Below are 23,877 nucleotides of genomic sequence, written 5' to 3' on the forward strand. Positions count from 1 at the left end.
AACTGTTGCCTGCTGACATGCGGCATTGTCATCCATAAAAATTCCTTCGCTGTTGGGGAGTATGAAGTCCACGAATGGCTGCAAATGGTCTCCGAACATAACCATATCTAGAATGAGATTTTCACTCTGCAGCGGAGTGTGCGCTGATACGAAACTTCCTGGCAGATTAAAACTGTGTGGCGGACCGAGACTCGAACTCGGGACATTTGCCTTCTGTGGGCAAGTGCTCTACCAACTGAGCTGCCCAAGTACGACTCACGCTCCGTCCCTCTGCTGGTACCTCGTCTGCTACCTTCCAAAGGTCCTGAGTTCGAATCTCGGCCCGGCACACACTTTTAATCTGCCAGAAAGTTCCTAATCATTTCTACTCAATCATCGGTTCAGTTGGAGCAGGGCACCCAGTCCATCCATGCAAACAAAGCCTACACCATTACAGAACCACCACCAGCTCGCACAGTGCCTTGTTGGCAGCTTGGGTCCATGGCTTCGTGGGGTTCTGCCAGCTCGGACAGCACCATCAGCTCTTAGCAACTGAAATCGGTTTTCCAGTCGTCTAGGGTCCATCCGATATGGCGCTGTAGCAGATGTCGTGCTGGTAGCAAAGGCGCCGGCCGCTGTGGCCGAGCGGTTGTAGGCGCTACAGTCTGGAACCGCGCGACCGCTACGGTCGCAGGTTCGAATCCCTCCTCGGGCATGGATGTGTGTGATGTCCTCAGGATATTTAGGTTTAAGTAGTTCTAAGTTCTAGGGGACTGATGACCTCAGAAGTTAGGTCCCATAGTGCTCACAGCCATTTGAACCATTTAAAACCGTTACCATTTTGAATAACCGGTATTTCTCGGTACTTGTTTGCTCTCGGTTATAACAGGTGCTTTTTGGTTTTTACTAATAACCGAGTAAAAAACCGAAATATCAATTAGCCATAGCAGCAGTACAAAAATTTTTCATTTTTAAATCAACTTTTTTTAAAAAAAAATAGAATAATTTTTACTTGTAAAATTTGTATTCGTTTGTAATACAGGGTGATTCAAAAAGAATACCACAACTTTAAAAATGTGTATTTAATGAAAGAAACATAATATAACCTTCTGTTATACATCATTACAAAGAGTATTTAAAAAGGTTTTTTTTCACTCAAAAACAAGTTCAGAGATGTTCAATATGGCCCCCTCCAGACACACGAGCAATATCAACCCGATACTCCAACTCGTTCCACACTCTCTGTAGCATATCAGGCGTAACAGTTTGGATAGCTGCTGTTATTTCTCGCTTCAAATCATCAATGGTGGCTGGGAGAGGTGGCCGAAACACCATATCCTTAACATACCCCCATAAGAAAAAATCGCAGGGGTTAAGATCAGGGCTTCTTGGAGGCCAGTGATGAAGTGCTCTGTCACGGGCTGCCTGGCGGCCGATCCATCGCCTCGGGTAGTTGACGTTCAGGTTTCATAACTAACATTTTTCGTAGGACACTCCATACAGTTGATTGTGGAATTTGCAGCTCTCTGATAGCTCTGCGAGTCGATTTTCCTGGGCTGCGAACAAATGCTTGCTGGATGCGTGCTACATTTTCATCAGTCGTTCTCGGCCGTCCAGAACTTTTCCCTTTGCACAAACACCCATTCTCTGTAAACTGTTTATACCAACGTTTAATACACCACCCATCAGGAGGTTTAACACCATACTTCGTTCGAAATGCACGCTGAACAACTGTCGTCGATTCACTTCTGCCGTACTCAATAACACAAAAAGCTTTCTGTTGAGCGGTCGCCATCTTAGCATCAACTGACGCTGACGCCTAGTCAACAGCGCCTCAAGCGAACAAATGTACAACTAAATGAAACTTTATAGCTCCCTTAATTCGCCGACAGATAGTGCTTAGCTCTGCCTTTTGTCGTTGCAGAGTTTTAAATTCCTAAAGTTGTGGTATTCTTTTTGAATCACCCTGTATTACGTTGTTTTAGAAAATGGGAAATGCGGTCAGTGCTGCTTTAATAACAATGCCGAGAGAAACGAGCAACAAACACGTGGCGTAAGAATTGGTATAGCATTGTTGAGACAGTGACATCCCCATTGTTATGTTTCGTGGCTTGAGGTTCAAGTTTTACGTGCAATGGGTGAGACGTGGTCCCCTACAAAGTTTATAAGGCAGTTTCTCGCTGCCTTCGCCGGACATCCATTCTACTGCAGAATGGCACCAACCCTTCTGTTCTGGAAAATGTTTTACGAAATAACGTAACAATTAAAGATTTGTCTGTCATTCGCATGAAATCATAAAAGAGGAAGGGAATTATGGTAGGAGTACTAAATTAAAATCTTAGCAATTTACTCATAGTATACAATAAAAACAGAGAGTAGCTGGTCTGTTGCCTGTTTCTATATAATATGCCTTTATCTGCTTGTAGCTCTTGAAAACGGGTAAATTAAACACGAAAAACGTTAAGTTCTCCAACCTCAGTTTTCCCTCTTTAGCACTGACTGCTCGTACTGCCCAAATAGCGATGCGATCCCCGATTACGACATGATTTTTGAGCAGAGTTTCAAAAAAATTGGAATCAATAGGAAAATACTGGCTAGTTAATACTCAACCACTTAGCTCTCAAGAAAAACAGCAAACGGTGGACGGACAAAGTTTTCTTTCATTTGCGTGTTTAACTTAATGTTTTGATTACATATATCCTGAACCTGAGAGAGTCGAATTTTTTCAATCATTGTTCGACTTCTACGTTAATTACAGGAGGTAATAGGAATAACAAAAATGAAAATCGATTATTTCAGAAACTGGTTGTTTTCTGCGGTTTTAATACTGTGGACGAACTGATGCAACCGACAATCGATTGTTTCAGCGATAGCTGCCATCTCTACAGATGTGTTCAAATTATTATTACATTTTTTCAAAAACTTTACGTTTATTACACATTTACATCCACATACAGATTATATTTGTACATTCAATGCTTTTTTTCTTAATCGGCATTTTTATTCTGTTTGGCATAGTTTTTATTAACTTTTGACGTGACATTTTAATATCATTGTCGTGGTATCAGATTTCCTCTAGTTTCTCCGCGAGATCCTGTTTGATGGTTATTGTAAATTTCCTTATTCTCTGTTTCACAATAGCCCATAAATTTTCAATTGGGTTCATATCGGTGCTATTCTCTGGCAGGACAACACTTTCAGTTGCTTTTCTTCCAAGTACTTGGAAACACTTTTGGTGTCCCATCATGCATAAAAATGCCATCTTTATTAGAAAACCACTTATTTGGGGAAAAAGTTCCTTTTCAAGAATTTGGTTCAAATGGCTCTGAGCACTATGGGACTTAACATCGGAGGTCATCAGTCCCCTAGGACTTAGAACTACTTAAACCTAACTAACCTAAGGACATAACACACATCCATGCCCGAGGCAGGATTCGAACCTGCGACCGTAGCAGTCGGGCGGTTCCGGACGGAAGCGCCTAGAACCGCTCGACCATCGCGGCCGGCTTCAAGGATTTCTTTATATTGTTCTTGCCCGATTGTCCGCTCAACAATGTGTAATCTGCCAGGACGTTTCACAGATATCCCACTCCGGACCACTTCGCAAGTTGGATGCTTCACACATTGCTGCACACACTCAGCTTTGAACTGTTTTCTGTGTCTGTGACGAAAATACTGGGTGCTATCTTCCATCACAGTGAATACAGATTCATCACTGAAGCATACCTGAAGCATGTGTACAAAATTGTAAGTTAGAAAAGTTAGGAACAGTTGCATAGGAGACCCCAGCAGTCCCAAAATTCAAATGTGCACTTCTTCAGTATAAATAAAACATCACAGTTTCAAGCCAAAACTCCTAACTTTAGAGATCAGACCCACTTAATTTACCATATCGTTGCACATACCTTAGCCCATTCCTCACTCGTCCACTCCTGAAGTTGTTTAGTCCACTGCAATCTTCTGAGTTTCATGGCAGGTGTGATTTTCTGTTTTTTTCCTTGGTCGGCGCACCTTTAAACCACATTCAAACAGCTTCCTCTTCGCTGTCACAGGTGAAACTTCAGCACCCAAACCTTTTAGCTGATGGCTCATGTCTGTAGAAATAAGTTTACGGTTCATTCTTGCCATGTTTGTAAGTCTTCTCATAGTTCTAGGACTAATTTTTCTTTTACATAAACATTTTCCTTTCCTGTCTGGCTTGTATTCACCACCTTTCTGCATTGAAAGTTTGGTTTTTCCTGAGTTTTCTGTGATATTCTGTCACCAATTTCTTGCTGTGTGTAACGATTTTCAGCAAGAAGTGCTACCGCGGCCGAAACTTTCCCAAGTGAAACACCTTTTGTCTTCCCCGTAACCTCACTTTCTTTGGAAACTCCACGACTTATTGCTATAGCTAAAAACATGCAGGCTCACAAGGTATATAATGTCTTGTTAAGGTAGCAAGAAGTTATAGAACACATAACAAGCTGACGTACACCATAGAAACATAAAACATTAGTGTAAACACAGTTTCAAAGTGCATCTACATCTACATAATTACTCTGCAATTCACCTTTAAGTGCTTGGCAGAGGGTTCATCGAACCACAGTCATACTATCTCTCTACCATTCCACTCCCGAACAGCGCGCGAGAAAAACGAACACCTAAACCTTTCTGTTCGAGCTCTGATTTCTCTTATTTTATTTTCATGATCATTCCTACCTATGTAGGTTGGGCTCAACAAAATGTTTTCGCATTCGGAATAGAAAGTTGGCGACTAAAATTTCTTAAATAGATCTCGCCGCGACGAAAAACGTCTTTCCTTTAATGACTTCCATCCCAGCTCGCGTATCACATCTGCCACACCCTCTCCCCTATTACGTGATAATACAAAACGAGCTGCCCTTTTTTGCACCCTTTCGATGTCCTCCGTCAATCCCACCTGGTGAGAATCCCACACCGCGCAGCAATATTCTAACAGAGGACGAACGAGTGAAGTGTAAGCTGTCTCTTTAGTGGACTTGTCGCATCTTCTAAGTGTCCTGCCAATGAAACACAACCTTTGGCTCGCCTTCCCCACAATATTATCTATGTGGTCTTTCCAACTGAAGTTGTTCGCAATTTTAACACCCAGTTACTTAGTTGAGTTGAAAGCCTTGAGAATTGTACTATTTATCGAGTAATCGAATTCCAACGGATTTCTTTTGGAACTCGTGTGGATCACCTCACAGTTTTCGTTACTTAGCGTCAACTGCCACCTGCCACACCATACAGCAATCTTTTCTAAATCGCTTTGCAACTGATGCTGGTCTTCGGATGACCTTACTAGACGGTAAATTACAGCATCGCCTGCGAACAACCTAAGAGAACTGCTCAGATTGTCACCCAGGTCATTTATATAGATCAGGAACAGCAGAGGTCCCAGGACGCTTCCCTGGGGAACACCTGATATCACTTCAGTTTTACTCGATGATTTGCCGTCTATTACTACGAACTGCGACCTTCCTGACAGGAAATCACGAATCCAGTCGCACAACTGAGACGATACCCCATAGGCCCGCAGCTTGATTAGAAGTCGCTTGTGAGGAACGGTGTCAAAAGCTTACCGGAAATCTGTCTGTGTATGTACACAGACAACTAACACAACACGATTTGGAGGGAAAATGAATAATGTTACCGACCGCGAAAAGCTGAGTGATCTTTGAGTTGCTTGGAAGCGAAATTTCGTGGCATCAATCACACCATTAAAATATATCAATTATTACACTTTTCTCCTCCAATTTTTACACCAGAAAACTTGTTTGTTGTTGTGGTGTTCAGTCCTGAGACTGGTTTGATGCACCTCTCCCTGCTGCTCTATCCTGTGCAAGCTTCTTCATCTCCCACTACCTACAGCAGCCTACATCCTTCTGAATCTGTTTAGTGTATTCATCTCTTGGTCTCCGTCTACGATTTTTACCCTCCACGCTGCCCTCCAATGCTAAATTGGTGATCCCTTGATGCCTCAGAACATGTGCTACCAACCGATTCCTTCTTCTAGTCAAGTTGTGCCACAATCTCCTCTTCTCCCCAATTCTATTCAATACCTCCTCACTAGTTATGTGATCTACCCATCTAATTTTCAGGATTCTTCTGTAGCGCCACATTTCGAAAGCTTCTATTCTCTTCTTGTCTAAACTATTTATCGCCCATGTTTCACTTCCATTCATGGCTACACTCCATACAAATACTTTCAGAAACGACTTCCTGACACTTAAATCCATACTCGATGTTAACAAATTTCTCTTCTTCAGAAATGCTTTCCTTGCCATTGCCAGTCTACATTTTATATCCTCTCTACTTCGACCATCATCAGTTATTTTGCTCCCCAAATAGCAAAACTCCTTTACTACTTTAAGTGTCTCATTTCCTAATCTAATTCCCGCAGCATGACCCGACTTAATTCTACTACATTCCATTATCCTCGTTTTGCTTTTGTTGATGTTCATCTTATATCCTCCTTTCAAGACACTGTCCATTCCGTTCAGCTGTTCTTCCAAGTCCTTTGCAGTCTCTGAAAGAATTACAATCTCATCGGTGAATCCCAAAGTTTTTATTTCTTCTCCATGGATTTTTATACCTACTCCGAACTTTTCTTTCGTTTCCTTTACAGCTTGCTCAATATGCAGATTGAATAGCATCGGGGAGAGGCTACAGCCCTGTCTCACTCCCTTCCCATCCACTGCTTCCCTTTCATGTCCCTCGATTCTTATAACTGCCATCTGCTTTCTGTACACATTGTAAATAGCCTTTCGCTCCCTGTATTTGACCCCTGCCACCTTTAGAATTTGAAAGAGAGTATTCCAGTCAACATTGTCAAAAGCTTTCTCTAAGTCTACAAATGCTAGAAACGTAGGTTTGCGTTTCCTTAATCTTTCTTTTAAGATAAGTCGTAGGGTCAGTATTGCCTCACCAGAAAACTTAAGCGAATCAAAAATAAAATCGTACAGTCTAATAATTTGAACACGCCTGTAGTACACCTGCAACACCCTCCCGGTCTGACAGCCGCGGTGTGTGGCGGAGGGTGCTATAGACCAGCCGCCACACACCAGGGGCTGTACACAGTACAGCTTTCTCTTTCTCGGTTACGGTACACGGGCCGACCGAGGCGGCGTAAATGTCAAGGATAACAGCACGTTGGCTCACACAGCGGCCGGCCTGTCTCCTCCCCCCCTCCAGCAGCCGGCGGCCTTCCAGTGCTACCTGCTGCCTGGAGCCCGCTCCAGACGACTCCAGGAACCGGCAGCCAGCTCTATATAGCAATTAGGCCCCGGCGGACCGCGGTAGCCAAGTTCACGGGCTCCACACGCGACTTCGTCTCGCGCTTCGCCTTTTAAAAAAACTCCTTCAGATATAACGCTGGCGTCTGAGTTTACGCTGAGCGGCAGAAAGTCACGGAAATGCACAGTGTGTGGCGTAAACAGCGGGTCGCTCTTTAAAACCACACCCAAAGCGACGAGACACGCATTCCACAAGGCGTCGGAATCTTTCTAACACATCTTCACCAATTAACAGTTACTCACACCAACCTATACACCCACACATTCATACACACACGAACACACACTCTCTCTCTCTCTCTCTCTCTCTCTCTCTCTCTCTCTCTCTCTTACACACACACACACACACACACACACACACACACACACACACACACACATCCTCCCCCAATCTCTTTGTCCACTGGGCAAACAATTACTATGCAAATCTCCAGGACAAATTGCAACAAAAGATACGTGAAAAAAAGGCCAGGCTTAGCAAGGAAGAAAGTCATCTTCCAACAAGACAATGCACGCCCACACACATGTGCCCTCGCCATGCCAAAATTACGCGGACTAAGGTACGAATTGTCGCCACCCCTGGCTTATTCACCTAATATGGTTCCGTCAGACTTCCATCTCTTCCCAAAACTGAAAATTTTTCTTGGTGGGCGAAGACTGACTTCAAACGAAGAACTGAGTTGACACTATTTTGCATACCTAGAGGAAACTCATTTTCGACATGGGATGAAGGCAGTGGAACATGGTTGGACCAAGACTATGTTGAAAAATTAAAAAAGTTTCAGTGATGTAAGTACTGTTTTCTGTTCCGTTGCAAGAACAATTTTTAGACCACCCTCAAGTACACGTACACACCGTGGGTGGGTAGTGAAATGGTTAGAGCTGAATTCTCTACGACTGGTAAAACTGCTACCAGAGTGCATTGGCATTGTTCGTGTGTCATTAGCAGCCCTGGTAGGGTCTATAGGGGGCGTCAGATGTAGATGACGTGTACTACTGTGAGAGCAAATTATTAGCAGGTAGCAAAGTTTGAAAACCGGTTCACTGCGGGTCTCCATTTGGCCCGCTCGTCGAATCATGCAGTATCCAGATTTGTGGGAGATTCGACCACGTCTGGCTGCCGGCCGCTCTGGCCGAGAGGTTCTAGGCGCTTCAGTCTGGAACCGTGCGACAGCCGCGGTCTCAGGTTTGAATCCTGCTTCTGGCATGGATGTGTGTGATGTCCTTAGGTTAGTTAGGTTTAAGTAGTTCTAGAGGACTGATGACCTCAGACGTTAAGTCCCACAGTGTTCATAGCCGTTTTTTTCTCTCTCACTCTCTCTGTCTCTGCCTTTGTCTGACATACGCAAACGCGCACGTGCGTGCGACAGCAAAAACATTTTCTGTGTGCTCAATTCGGGTCTGCACCCTAGATTTCTCTTGAAAATGTCGGAATGAAATCGTAAGAAAACTTTCCTATCAACCAGCAACCCCCCCCCACCGTGTCCTTACGTAATGAAAATGAGTTGTATGAAACAGCTTCGAACTTCCGATTACTCTGAAATTGAGTTAATGTCTTCAATATTTGGCGTTAAGCACGTAAAACCATAATGGCTGAAGACATTATACTTTTCCATGCATCTTCATGTCTGTGATGTCATTTATCCTGATGTACGTGCCGTGCAGTAGAGTGGTATACGAGGGTTGGAACTTTAATAGTGGAAACTGTTTATTTACAGCTCGTATAAAATAGATACATGTTTAGAAGTTTTACTGACGTTCAAAGTAGTCACCAGCATCGTGTATAACCCGTTGCCAGCGATGTGGAAGTCGTTGGATACTCTTACAAGGGAACCTCCCCATCGCACCCCCCTCAGATTTAGTTATAAGTTGGCACAGTGGATAGGCCTTGAAAAACTGAACACAGACCAATCGAGGAAACAGGAAGAAGTTGTGTGGAACTATGAAAAAAATTAAGCAAAATATACAAACTGAGTAGTCCATGCAGAAGATAAGCAACATCAAGGAGAGTGTGAGCTCAGGAGCGCCGTGGTCCCGTGGTTAGCGTGAGCAGCTGCAGAACGAGAAGTCCTTGGTTCAAGTCTTCCCTCGAGTGAAAAGTTTAATTTTTTATTTTCGAACAATAATTATCTGCGCCCTAGTATGGGGACGCTACACCTAAATAAACATCGAAAGGTAGAAGAATCTTTTTACCCATTCGCCAAGTGTACAAGTTAGGTGGGTCGACAACATTTTCCTGTCACCATGCGATCAAATGTTTTCGGTTCCCATTCGAGTGAAACATCCTTCCGTCTACTAATCGCACGGTTTTGCGGTGCGGTCGCAAAACACAGACACTAAACTTATTACAGTGAACAGATACGTCAATGAACGAACGGACAGATCATAACTTTACGAAAATATAGAAAGTAAAATTTTCAGTCGAGGGAAGACTTGAAGCAAGGACCTCTCGTTCTGCAACTGCTTATGCTAACCACGAGACCACGGCGCTCCTGCACTGAGATTATCCTTGATGTTGCTTATCTTATGCATGGACTAGTCAGTTTGCATATTTTGATTATTTTTTTTCATAGTTCCACACAACTTCTTCCTGTTTTCTCGACTGATCTGTGTTCAGTTTTTCAAGGCCTATCCACTGTGCCGATTTGTAATTAAATCTGAGGGGGGTGCGATGGGGAGGTCCCCTTGTTAGCAGTGCCAGTTGTGTTGACAGCTCGAGCGGCGCGGTCTATTGCCCGACGAATTTGTAGCAGTTCTGAAGCGAATGCCGTGAAGTGTTTCCTTCAGTTTAGAAATCGAGTTGAACTCAGGAGGACTTAAGTCAGGGGAGTGCAGTAGGAGGTACAGCACTTAGCAGCCCCATCAGTCAAACAAATCAGTAACAGCTTGCACTGTACGTGCTTCAGCATGGTCCTGCAGAAAGTGTCATCACTTCTGTCTCTAAGCCGGTCGTAGGTTGTGTTCCAAAAAAGATCCGCATAGAGACAGAAGTGATGGCACTTTTTGCAGGACCTGACCATCATTTTGCAGCTTTGATGCAAAAAATTCGTGGGGTGTTGAAACTGTGCAAGACCAAGACTTGACCTCGGGACTTTCTACCTTTCTGAGACAAGTGTTCCACCAACTGAGCTATCCCACTCTTGACACCTCCATTTCCGCCAGTATCTCATGCACTACCTTCCAAATTTCACAAAGTTCTCCTCCATATGCTAGCAGGCTAGCCCTACTGGAATAAAGGGTATTGTGGAGTGACAACTTAGCCACAGGCAGAAGTCCCAGTCCGGCGCACAGTTTTAATCTGACAGGAAGTTTCCAATCAGCGCACTATAAGCTGCAGAGTGAGTACTGGTTCTGGGTTTTGATGCGTTAGCCCTCTGCACATTATTTATTTATTTATTTATTTATTGCCAAATTATAGACCTGTTACCTGATGTTTAAAACAGGTCGTACATCTTACAATTTTCGTTTTTCATCTTTTTACAGTTTTCTTTCCTTTTGTTTTATCTACAAAATTTACAAAGAATGATTCAAAATAACAATAATTTGAGGTTGAAATATAAATAAAATTTTGTTGTTTTTAAGAAGAATATAAAAAGAAGATAGGATAGATGAGAGATTTGTTAGTACCATCACCGAGTGTGACTGTGAATACCTCGGAATGGTTTCATCGAGCCATTGACCGCCAGTCACACACACACACACACACACACACACACACACACAAACACACACACACACACACAAATGGTTATTAGTAGAGAGATAATGTTGCTTATCCTATTTGTTACTAATCCTATGTATTAACTACTTTAGGTGCGCATCCATGTACAGCATTTGGTGTTTTCTTGGCTAGATTGCTAACAATTTGCTTATTTCCTGTCACATCTCGGCTTCCTCCTCCTGTTCCTCCTCATTGTCACTATTTTCGTTGTCACTGTGGGTATCCCTGTCCATCCTCTGGAGATTTCCGTTACGCTGCACATATGCATGTCTGTGACGTCGTGTCCGCATATACTCTTCATGTGTTATTTTTGAAGTACTGTTTGTCAGTGCGTTTAATTGTGCCCATTCTTCTTCGTCTCTTATTGCTGCGTGTATATCTAAGTCTGTATCTGTGTAGTCTAAGTGTAGTGTATGTCTATTGTTCGCGTATTGCCCGCAGAAACAGACAGTGTGTTCTGGGGAACCTTCTTCCCCGCATGTGCATGTAGGTGTCTGCCTCAGACTCACGCGGTTTAAGTGCGTGGGGTAAGGTCCGTGCCCGGTTAGGAAACGTACCGTACCGCGGCTGGGATCGATATGTCTCATTCTCAACCGCTCCCTTATGTCAGGGAGGAAGTCGTGCAGCCTACGTCCCTTATCACTTACGTCCCGCTCACCTCGCCACGTATCCAAACGCCAACTTTTAAGGTGACGTGTCGTCTCTATGGGCACACCGGTTATTGTGTGTACCTTATCTAGTCTCCCCACCTTTAACCAGTACCTTGCAGCTCTGTATTTGATCGTGATATCTGTGGGGCATATTCCGAGCACCACACACAGTGCATCCGCTGAGGTGGTACCGAAGGCTCCAGATAGCCTAAGTAGGACACTTCTCTGCCCTCGTCTGACGGATGCTTTGTTGGTGACCACGTCCAGTCTATGTGCCCACGTGCTAGCTGCAAAGCTGAGTACTGATTCAAACAGCGCACAGTGGTATGTACGTATGACTGGTAGAGGTAGGCTGTTGTTCGACATCCCCACACGGTGATCCACAAGTTGCCACAGAGATAGAGGAATGTATGGTGCAAGCTTCGGCTTTGGCCAGTGGCACATGGAACAAACGCCGTATCCGAAATAGCAACTATAACGCGATGTTATTGGCGATTTTTTCAAACAGGCCATCATTTATTTAGTTTCACACACATATCGCAACCACACCATCACCATCCAATCTAATATATACCTCGGGCTAAGCCACAGATCAGCATCACACTGCTGTGACCGAGCGGTTCTAGGCGCTTCAGTCCGGAAGCGCGCTGCTGCTACGGTCGCAGGTTCGAATCCTGCCTCGGGCATACATGTGTGTGATGTTCTTACGTTGGTTGGGTTTAAGGGGGGTAGGACGTCAAACGGGCCGACTTGGAGCAGGAGAGGCACCACAGGACATTTTAATTTACACTGTCTATACTTTTAGAAATAAATTCATGAAACTTTGTCAGCATGACCAGGAAGGATCGGTTCAAAATGGTTCAAATGGCTCTGAGCACTATGGGACTTAACATCTGAGGTCATCAGTCCCCTAGAACTTAGAACTACGTAAACCTAACTAACCTAAGGACATCACACACATCCATGCCCGAGGCAGGATTCGAACCTGCAACCGCAGCAGTCGCGCGGTTCCGGACTACAGCGCCTACAACCGCATGGCCACCACGGCCGGCGAAGGATTCGGGATTCACGCTCATAGCAGTGGAAGTTCAAAAACATAACAAAATAAATTTTTTTTACATGTGAAATTTCATCATTTTTTTGCTTACTATTGGCTGCATTTGTTGATATAGGCACATTTTTCTTCACAAGTAAGAGAGATTCTTCGATGAATTTTGCACAGTATACAAAGCATACTTACAGCTGTACGAAACTGTAGAATTTTCCAAATCTATTAAAAACTGTGATAAAAATTGAGATAATTAACTACAAAATTTGATTTTTTCCCAAACATAAAGTTTAAAATGTAACAGCTCATTCATTTTTCATGAATTAAATAGATTCTAGAGTTTCAGACACCTCTAAGTATGGTGTGTATGCTGTGTAGAATTCATCGAACTGTCTCTCTTACTTATGAAGAAAAGTGTACCTATAGCAACAAATGCAGCCAATAGTAAGTGAAACAATGATGAAATTTTACATGTAGAAAAAATATATTTTATTATGTTTTCGAACTTCCACTGCTATGAGTGTGAATCCTGAATCCTTGCTGGTCATGCTGACAAAGTTTTATGAATTTATTTGTAAAAGTATAGACAGTGGAAGTTAAAATGTTCTGTGGTGGCTCTCCTGCTACAAGTAGGCCTGTTTGACGTCCTACCCCCTTAAGTAGTTCTGTCTGCAGGACTGATGACTTCAGATGTTTAATCCCATAGTGCTTAGAGCCATTTGAATCACTTTTGAACAGATCAGCATGTCACTGCAACCAGTTGTTTATGCTTTCATATTCACCGTCTCAGTAAACTAACAACAGAACTGTGGCTATATCCATCACAGCAGGCACTATCATTACGTCACTGACTGAATCTGATGCGACGGATCGAACATTCCTCTTGACCCGTTTGCACCAGTGTTATGAAGACACTACAAGCTGACATGAGGTGTTTCTGTGCCTGTAGACTTTTGTTGGACAGGATGATAAGGAACTTTCCACCAATGTCACATGTTGTTGTTGTTGTTATCTTCAGTCCTGAGACTGGTTTGATGCAGCTCTCCATGCTACTCTATCCTGTGCAAGCTTCTTCATCTCCCAGTACCTACTGCAACCTACATCCTTCTGAATCTGCTTAGTGTATTCATCTCTTAGTCTCCCTCTACGATTTTTACCCCCCACGCTGCCCTCCAATAATAAATATGTGATCCCCTGATGCCTCAGAATATGCCCTACCAACCAGTCCCTTCTTCTAGTCAAGTTGTGCCACAAACTCCTCTTCTCCCCAATTCTATTCAATACCTCCTCATTAGTTCTACCCATCTAATCTTTAGTATTATTCTGTAGCACCACATTTCGAAAGCTTCTATTCTCTTCTTGTCCAAACTATTTATCGACCACGTTTCACTTCCATACATGGCTACACTCCATACAAATACTTTCAGAAACGACTTCCTGACACTTAAATCTATACTCGATGTTAACAAATTTCTCTTCTTCAGAAACGCTTTATTTGCAATTGCCAGTCTACATTTTATATCCTGTCTACTTAGACCATCATCAGTTATTTTGCTCCCCAAATAGCAAAACTCCTTTACTACTCTAAGTGTCTCATTTCCTAATCTAATTCCCTCAGCGTCACCCGACTTAGTTCGACTACATTCCATTATATTCGTTTTGCTTTTGTTGATGTTCATTTTATAGTCCTCCTTTCAAGACACTGTCCATTCCGTTCAGCTACTCTTCTAAGCCCTTTGCCGTCTCTGACTGAATTACAATGTCATCGGCGAACCTCAAAGTTTTTATTTCTTCTCCACGGATTTTAATACCTACTCCGAACTTTTCTTTCGTTTCCTTTAGTGCTTAGTCAATATACAGATTGAATAACATCGGGGAGAGGCTACAACCCTGTCTCACTCCTTTCCCAACCACTGCTTCCCTTTCATGCCCCTCGACTCTTATAACTGCCATCTGGTTTCTGTACAAATTGTAAATAGCCTTTCGCTCCCTGTATTTTACCCCTGCCACCTTCGGAATTTGAAAGAGAGTATTCCAGGCAACATTTTCAAAAGCTTTCTCTAAGTCTACAAATGCTAGAAACCTAGGTTTGCCTTTCCTTAATCTATTTTCTAAGATAAATCGTAGGGTCAGTATTGCCTCACGTGTTCCAACATTTCTGTGAAATCCAAACGGATCTTTCCCGAGGTCGGCTTCTACCAGTTTTTCCATTCCTCTGTAAAGAATTCGCGTTAGTATTTTGCAACCGTGGCTTTTTAATCTGATAGTTCTGTAATTTTCACACCTGTCAGCACCTGCTTTCTTTGGAATTGGAATTATTATATTCTTCTTGAAGTCTGAGGGTATTTCACCTATCTCATACATCTTGCTCACCAGACGGTAGAGTTTTGTTAGGGCTGGCTCCCCCAAGGCCGTCAGTAGTTCCAATGGAATGTTGTCTACTGCCGGGGCCTTGTTTCGACTCAGGTCTTTCAGTGCTCTGTCAAATAGGACGATCATACCATTTCCCATGTGTTTTTGTTACCTCACATGCACAGGTGACCCCCAAGTTTCCATCAGAGACACATGCCAGATGTCAGTAGCCCAGGTGTTTCTTTTGCGCCGCCGAAGCCTGATTTACGACCCCAGCACAGGGCGCCCCGCAACTTCCCCGTGTGTAACGTGCCCCTCCCCCCTCGGTGTGCCCGCAGGCTGTTGCTGGTGCTGTCGGCGGCGGCGCTGTCGTCGGCCGCCCCCGACTCGGCGGCGGAGGAGTACGAGTACGAGGACGAGGAGGAGGCGGCGCCGGCGCCGCCCCCGCCGCCCCCGTCGCCGGCCAGGGGCGGCTCGCGGCTCAACGCGCTGCTGGGCTCGAGGGGCGCCGCGGGGGGCAGGCCCGCCTCCCCGCTGAGCAGGGGGGCCAAGCCGGCCGCCCCCGCCAAGGCCGCCGAGCCCGCGCCGCCTCCGCCGCCCCCGCAGCCGGAGCCGGTAAGTCGCGCGCCGCAGCCCGACCACCCTGTTACCCAAATGTCACCTCACCGACTCACAGGCAACAACCTCACCTAAAACTGAACCTCTCAGCTTCCCCATTGCTACCACTGGATCGTGGGGTCTCAGGGTCGATTCCCGGCCGGGTCGAGGATTTTCTCCGCCCGGGGACTGGCTGTTTGTGTTGTCGTCGTCATCTCGTCATCATTTGTCAAGGGGCGGGATTGGAACTGGAAAATCGGGAAATTGTACCGGCGCCGATGACCTCGATGTTGAGTGCCCCACAAAATAACATCGCGATAATGTTGCTTATAATCCGTCTTGATTGCAAATTTTTTTATTCATATGACCGGTTTCGGTTCATTCAGAACCATCTTCAGATCTGATATTTCAGTTGCAGGAGTAACCCGTCCAAATCCAGCAACTTTCACATGCTGCGTGACGCAGATCTGAAGATGCTTCTGAATGAACCGAAACTGGTCATATGAGTTGCAATCAAGACGGATTATAAGTAACATTATAAAATCAGTGATTGCTGTTATCCCATAAGACATTACATGATACGCGAATTGGGATGGAAGTCATTAAAGCAAAGACGTTTTCCGTCGCGGCGAGATCTATTTACGAAATTTCAGTCACCAACTTTCTCTTCTGAATGCGAAAATATTTTGTTGAGCCCAACCTACATAGGTAGGAATGATCATGAAAATAAAATAAGAGAAATCAGAGTTCGAACAGAAAGGATTAGGTGTTCGTTTTTCCCGCGCGCTGTTCGGGAGTGGGATGGTAGAGAGATAGTATGATTGTGGTTCGATGAACCCTCTGCCAAGCACTTAAATGTGAATTGCAGAGTACTCATGTAGATGTAGATGTCTGTTTTTGCAAAATAATATCGCAATCGTGCCCTCCCGGTTGGCCGTGCGGTCTAACGCGCGCCTGGTCCCCGGCACGAATCTGCCCGGTGGATTTGTGTCGAGGTCCAGTGAGCGGGCCAGTGTGTGGATGGCTTTTAGGCGGTTTTCCATCTGCCTGAGCGAATGCAGGCTGGTTTCCCTTATTCCGGCTCAGCTACGCAATGTCGGCGATTGCTGCGCTAACAAGTTCTCCACGTACGCGTACACCACCATTGCTCTACCACGGAAACATAGGGGTTACACTCGTCTGGTGTGAGGCGTTCCCTGGGGGGATCCACCGCGGACAAACCAGCACAATAACCCTGGGTTCGGTGTGGGGCGGCGGTGGGGTGGACTGAGATAGTCGTCGTGGGGTTGTGATTAGGTTGTGATTAATTCTGGCTGCGGTGGAGATGGAGCCTCTCCGTCGTTTCTAGGTCCCCGGTTAACATGCAATATAATACAATATCATCATCTGAACTTTCTGCTTCTGTACCTGAGTGAAAACCATGTCTGACTCTCACGTGTAGGATCAGAGTTCGATTCCCGATACTGCCAGGGATTTTCCTTGATGGGAGGATGGAAATGGGGTTCACACAACCTGGTGATGCCAACTGAGGAGCTGCTCGAGTGATTAGTTTCGGCTACGAGGTCTGCCAATGCGACAACGGCCGGGAGACGTCGCAGGCTGACTCCACACGCCTCCTTACTCTAACCAGATGACGTCACTGGTAAAGGACAACACGGCGGTCGGTCGATCACGATTTGGTCTCCTCGTACCAGAAGGACAAGCTTCTATGGTATCTGAACGCCAGTGCCCAGCCATCATTGTCCTAAAGCAGTATGCCACCATTCTAAAAAGAAAAACACTCGAAGATATCTGAGTGCTGTCGAATGTAACAGTATTTGTACCATATTAACGAATTCGTTGGTAGCTTAGGCCGAAGAGTAGCTGGATTGTGGTCATAGACATGCTAGTCTGAATCTCGCTACCACCGTACTTTTTTATTTTGCGAAACTCCGTATCACCCGACGAGGTGGCACAGTCGTTAGCACACTGGACTCGCACTCGGGTGGACGACGGTTCAAACCCACGTCCGGCCATCCAGGTTTAGGTTTCCTGTGATTTCCCTGAATCACTTCAGGTAAATGCCAGGATGGTTCCTTTGAAAGGGCACGGCCTTCTTCCTTCCCCATCCTTCCTCAATCTGATGTGACCAATGACCTCACTGTTTTGTCCCCTCACCCAAATCAACCAACCAAAACTCCATACCTACTGAAAACTGGAAATGTTAATTAACAGTTATGAAATAACAATGTTTCAAATCAACCAACCAAAACTCCATAGCTAATGAAAACTGGAAATGTTAATTAACGGATATGAAATAATAATGTTTCAAATGAAAAATAACATATTTTTTTCTTTGTGTTGGTCATATGGAAAAGCAAAAAGCCTTCTTTTTAAATGAGAAAACATATACATGAATAACAGATGTACTGTTCAATTTATCGCAATTTTGATTTTCATTTATACTCGATCTTTCTCATTTTTGTGCCAAATTTCATTTTTTTGTAAATGTTCCCATTTTAGTGTGAATAATAGTAATCAGAGATAAAAATTTTATTTTTTATTAAATTTATCAATCTGTATTTCTTAACTAACATATGCATCTGTCAACAAATTGGGTGAGTTCAATCACGCGAGTGGTCCTGGGTTGATTGAGAAAGTATCACTTCTTCCCATGTGGCATGCAAGATACTACCATGCTATTCAGTAACGATTTCATCTGGTTCAATATCCAACAAAGAAAGTCACGCTGGTACATTCTGTTGCTGTGTGTTTCCATTCCATGATTAACGTGATTTGATAAGAAGTAATTAAGTGAGCTCTAACATGGAAAGTAAGCGTTTCCGGACACATGTCCACATAACATATTTTCTTTCTTTCTGTGTGAGGAATGTTTCCTGAAAGTTTGGCTGTACCTTTTTGTAACACCCTGTATATATATATATATATATATATATATATATATATATAGAGTCAAATGGTGATGTCCAAATTTGACATGTAGTGCAGAGTGCTGTAGGTCACTTGATGTAGACCCGGCAGATCACTATTGCATTTTGTGTTCAAACTGTGTTTTTATATATATATATATATATATATATATATATATATATATATATGCCCATGCAGCTTCAACAGGATACCACAGTTCATCAAGAGTAGTGACTGGCGTATTGTGACGAGCCAGTTGCTCGGCCACCATAGACCAGACGTTTTCAGTTGGTGAGAGATCTGGAGAATGTGCTGGCCAGGGCAGCAGCGGAACATTTTCTGTATCCAGAAAGGCCCGTACGGGACCTCCAACATGCAGTCGTGCATTATCCTGCTGAAATGTAGGGTTTCGCAGGGATCGAATGAAGGGTAGAGCCACGGGTCGTAACACATCTCAAATGTAACGTCCACTGTTCAAAGTGCCGTCAATGCGAACAAGAGGTGACCGAGAAGTGTAACCAATAGCACCCCATACCATCACGCCAGGTGCTACGCCAGTATGGCGATGACGAATACACGCTTCGAATGTGGGTTCACCGCCATGTCGCTAAACGCGGATGCGACCATCGTGATGCTGTAAACAGAACCTGGATTCATCCGAAAAAATGACGTTTTGCCATTCGTGCACCCAGGTTCGTCGTCGAGTACACCATCGCAGGCGCTCCTGTCTGTGATGCAGCGTCAAGGGTAACCGCAGCCACGGCCTCCGAGTTGATAGTCCGTGCTGCTCCAAACGTCGTCGAACTGTTCGTGCAGATCGTTGTCGTCTTGGAGATGTCCCCATCTGTGGACTCAGGGATCGAGACGTGGCTGCACGATCCGTTACAGCCGTGCGGATAAGATGCCTGTCATCTCGACTGCTAGTGATACGAGGCCGTTGGGATCCAGCACGGCGTTCCGTATTTCCCTCCTGAACCCACCGATTCCATATTCTGCTAACAGTCATTGGATCTCGACCGACGCGAGCAGCAATGTCGCGATACGATAAACCGCAATCGCGATAGGCTACAATCCGACCTTTATCAAAGTCGGAAACGTGATGGTACGCATTTCTCCTCCTTACACGAGGCATCACAACGACGTTTGAGCAGGCAACGCCGGTCAACTGCTGTTTGTGTATGAGAAATCGGTTGGAAACTTTCCTCATGTCAGCACGTTGTAGGTGTCGCCACCAGCGCCAACCTTGTGTGAATGCTCTGAAAAGCTAATCATTTGCATATCACAGCATGTTCTTCCTGTCGGTTAAATTTCGCGTCTGTAGCACGTCATCTTCGTGGTGTACCAATTTTTATGACCATAGCAATTGGCCAGTCCTCCAGTTTCTTCGGGAAATCATTTGTGTAGGAATATATATGATGTCACTCCTCAACCTAAACTTCATAAGGGATGTGGGGTGACAACAAAGTGTATACAAAATGCTGTGATGTTTGCTGATGACGTGGTTGCACTTGCCAGCTAGAAGAATTTTCTAAAAGTATTCCAGTGTCTCCCTTGTATGCTGCAAGCGATTCGTCCAGTTGGCATCACCCTGGGACCAGTTTTGGAGTGCCTTAGGTCTCCACTGGAGGGAGGGGTGTTTTTGGAGGGTGTGACGTGGCGTGTCTTGTCTTTCAGGCGGAGGCTGAGGAGGGCAGCGAGGAAGAGGGTGAGGAGGATCAGCAAGCGGCCACCACGACCACCGAGCCTCCCAAGAAGGGCCTGGTGCGCGGCGGCGTGCGGCCCTTCCGCAGCAACGACGACCTGCTGGCAGCACTCAAGCGCAGGAGGCAGCAGCAGGTAAACAACAGCAACAACAACAGCATGGGGGGTGGGAGGGGAGGGGGGAGTTTCTCGGGAAATGCTCTCGGGTTACCACCTGAGTCGTATTGCCGAAACGTTTCGACCAGTTTCCTATTCGTCATCTTCAGGTGAATTGTGAGGCTCGTGTGCAGTTTGTTACTCTGTAGCTGCCGGAATGCAGAGCACTCTGCTGAAAGGCCCAACAAGTAGGCCACTGAGTCTCCAGGAAAGACATGTTGGTGGACTGTGGCACAGAGGGGAGTCTGCACCTCGAGTCCCGGTGCTGCCCGGCTTCGTTACTGCCAGTGCCGTCATATATAGTATACAGGGTGTCCCAAAAAGAATGATATACCACAGCCGAGGGCAGGTGGGGGAACCTGGACAGATGACGGGAAGGGAAAGGGGGGGGGGGGGGAAGGAGAGGAAAAAACAAAGTGGCGGAAGGGGGGAAAGGAGCTGATGGAGGACGAGGACCCATAAGAGGGGGACGGGTGGTGGGCAGATGCAACTGGGAGTGGGGAAGACGGAGGAGGGGAATGCAAAAGGACTCAGGAGGGGGGAGGCAGGGAGAGGTTAGGTGGGGAGAAAACAGGATGGAATGGGGGGAACAGGGAGCCCGGGAAAAGGACAGACGAAAGGAGAGGGGTAATAAATGTAATCGGCATGGTCTGGAGTTTCAGAAACAATTCGCTAGATGCTGCTATGAGTTCAGTTTCCTCAAAGGCAACCTGCCTCAATGTTACTGCCAGTGCCAAGGAGCATGACCCGATTTTAACTTGTAACAATATTGAGACAAATGTCACTAGGCAGCTGAAACAGCGCTAGATCTAATCTTTTTTTTTCCGTTTATTGAGTTTCGATCCCCCCCGAAGGGCGACACGGCGGCAGTTGGGGGCAGGGACAGGACCGAGTCCAATGACAAGGAAAAAAGAGGGGAGGAATGGAAAAGAAGAAAAGAGGGAGGTGTGGGAGGAAGAGGACATACAAAAAGGGGGGCAGAGTGGACGCCAGAAGGAGTGGGGAAGGGAGTGGAGGGGAAAGCAAAAGGATTTGGGGGAGAGAAGGGAGTCAAAGAGAGGATAGGCGAGGAAGAAGAGGATGGAAGTGGGGGCAGAGGGAGCCGAGGAAAAGGACAGAGGAAGGGAGGGGGTGAGGATCATAGTTGATAGGAGGGATAGATGGGGGGAGAGAGGGCATCATCCAGAAGGGGGAGTTGGTGGAAGCCACCTCAGGAATAGGGGGAAAGGTGTAGGGGGGATACAATGGTGAAGGCGTGGCAGTGGGTGGGGGTTGGAGAGAAGAGGAACAACCAGGGGATGAGAGGGATGAAGATGGCGGGAGGTGTAGAGGATGCGGACATCTTCAAGCAAAAGAAGCAGATGGGGGAAAGGAATCAGGTCATAGAGGATCTGCGTGAGGCATGGGAGGCGTATACATAAGGCAAGACAGAGTGCATGGCGCTCGAGGATCTTGATGGACGTAGAATTTGGGGCGGGGGGGGGGGGCAGATATCCATGCGGGACTGGCATAACAGAGGATGGGACGGATTACGGATTTCTAGGTGTTCGGGTTCAACCCTCCAATGGCAGGGTGCAAAACGATGACCTATGTATGCCTCTGTACCGTACGCCGTGCGTGCTCCGCCCATCCCAGTTGCTCCCCCCAAGACTGGGAAGTGATGCCGCTCTTAGTAGAACACTGGCGGCAACGGTATATCGCACTCAGGGACGATATTCGAATACTCGGACTGGCTGCACCGAATAACGTTCTGCTTTCGTGCTGGATAGTACAGGATTCCACCTCCTGCTAAGAGGTAACCCATGTGTCTGTTAATTAAATTATCCACCAAAGCTAATTTCAATTGCCTCTTTATAGACACTGTTCCAAAAACCGGAAGTATTGCCAGGTATCACAGTTTCGTCAGATTTCACACCGTGTCGCTAATTTAAGCAGTGTTCAGCTACTGCTGATTTATCCGACCACTGTAGCCTCGTATGACGGCGATGTTGCACACACCTGCCACCAACTGTGCGAATCGAATGGCCGATGTAAGCCTTCCCACATCGACACGGAATTTTGTATACACCGTGTTTCCTAAGCCCCAAATCATCTTTCACCGAGCCGAGCAGTTCCCTAATCTTAGAAGGTGGATGGAACACACTCTTAATGTTAAAATTCCTTAAAACTCCTCCAGTCTTAAATGATATGCATAAGAAAGAGAGGCCACCGATATATGTTCCTCTTCATGCACCTCCAGTGATGCTCCAAACTCGATAGCCTGACGAATCTGCTTCTCAGAGTCTCCACTTTTCCTTAGAAACAGCCATCAAATGGGTAAGTTCTCGGGTTACGCTGTCCGCGCCGGATCTGGCATATGTTCTGTGTACCAGAGTCCCAAGGACGCCACTGTGTCGGTGTGGTGGATGACAACTCTTAGAATGCAGGTACCGATCTCTGTGCATCGGCTTTCGGTGAACACTGTGTCCCAAAGAGCCATCTGTTTTTTTTATAAACCGTGACGTCTAAAAATGGAAGCATCCCATCCCTTTGAACCTCTATGGTTGCTCGTACTCTAGTCTGGCTCTTCTAGTGCGGCTGAGGCTAGGCGGAGCTCGCTTTTCTTCTCTTCCTGTAGAGGCCGCTCACGATGTGGTGACTTCCCAGTCAGTGTGCTGCTGGCTGACGCCGTCTCACAGCCCTCTCTGCAGCATCGTTCTTGATCTTCGTGCTGGTGCTTGTTGGTACACTGGAACACTACACCCGCCCGTCCGATTTTTTTAATAACCATTTTGCAAATCCCGCATCCGGCCATCCTGATTTATGTTTTCTGTGATTTCCCTAAATCGCTCCAGGCAAATGCCGGGATGATTCCTTTCGAAGGGCACGGCCGACTTCCTTCCCTGTCCTTCCCTAATCCGATGATACCGATGACCTCGCTGTCTGGGTCTCCTCCCCCAAAACAACCAACCAAGCAACCATTTTGTGCCTCAGTAGTAGCCCGCTCAGCCAGCCGCACGGTCTAACACGCTGCTTCCCTTGCCGGAAGGCATGCCGCTCCCTGGCACGAATCTTCCTGGCTGATCAGTGTCGAGATCCAGTGTGCCAGCCAGCTTCCGGATGGTTTTTGAGACGGTTTTCCACCTCCCTCGGCTGATGCGGGCTGGTTCCCCTTATTCCACCTCAGTTACACTATGTCGGCGATCGCTGCGTAAACACTGTCTCCACATATGTGTACACCGTAATTACTCTACCACGCAAACATTTGCGGTTAGACTCGTCTGGTATGACACGTTCACAGGAGATCGCAAGTTGATTCCGTATTTCTAGATTTCTGGAATGCTTCTGACACCGTTCCTCACAAGTGACTTTTAATCAAGCTGTGGGCCTATGGGGTATCGTCTCAGTTGTGCGACTGGATTCGTCATTTCCTGTCAGGAAGGTCGCTGCTCGTAGTAATAGACGGCAAATCACCGAGTAAAACTG

At 45.8% G+C, this 23,877-nt stretch overlaps 1 protein-coding gene across 1 annotated transcript in view; it reads left to right on the plus strand.

Moving 5' to 3' along the window:
- Positions 1–23,877, plus strand: part of LOC126427385 (translation initiation factor IF-2-like) — a 151,237-nt gene that overhangs the window by 123,051 nt on the left and 4,309 nt on the right. Inside the window, exons 2-3 of the mRNA XM_050089739.1 lie at positions 15,387–15,663; positions 20,230–20,391. Of these exons, the coding sequence (XP_049945696.1) occupies positions 15,387–15,663; positions 20,230–20,391 (439 nt within the window). The remainder of the gene's footprint in view (positions 1–15,386; positions 15,664–20,229; positions 20,392–23,877) is intronic.

The sequence above is a fragment of the Schistocerca serialis genome, chromosome 11 (genome assembly GCF_023864345.2).
Source record: "Schistocerca serialis cubense isolate TAMUIC-IGC-003099 chromosome 11, iqSchSeri2.2, whole genome shotgun sequence".
Lineage (NCBI taxonomy): Eukaryota > Metazoa > Arthropoda > Insecta > Orthoptera > Acrididae > Schistocerca > Schistocerca serialis.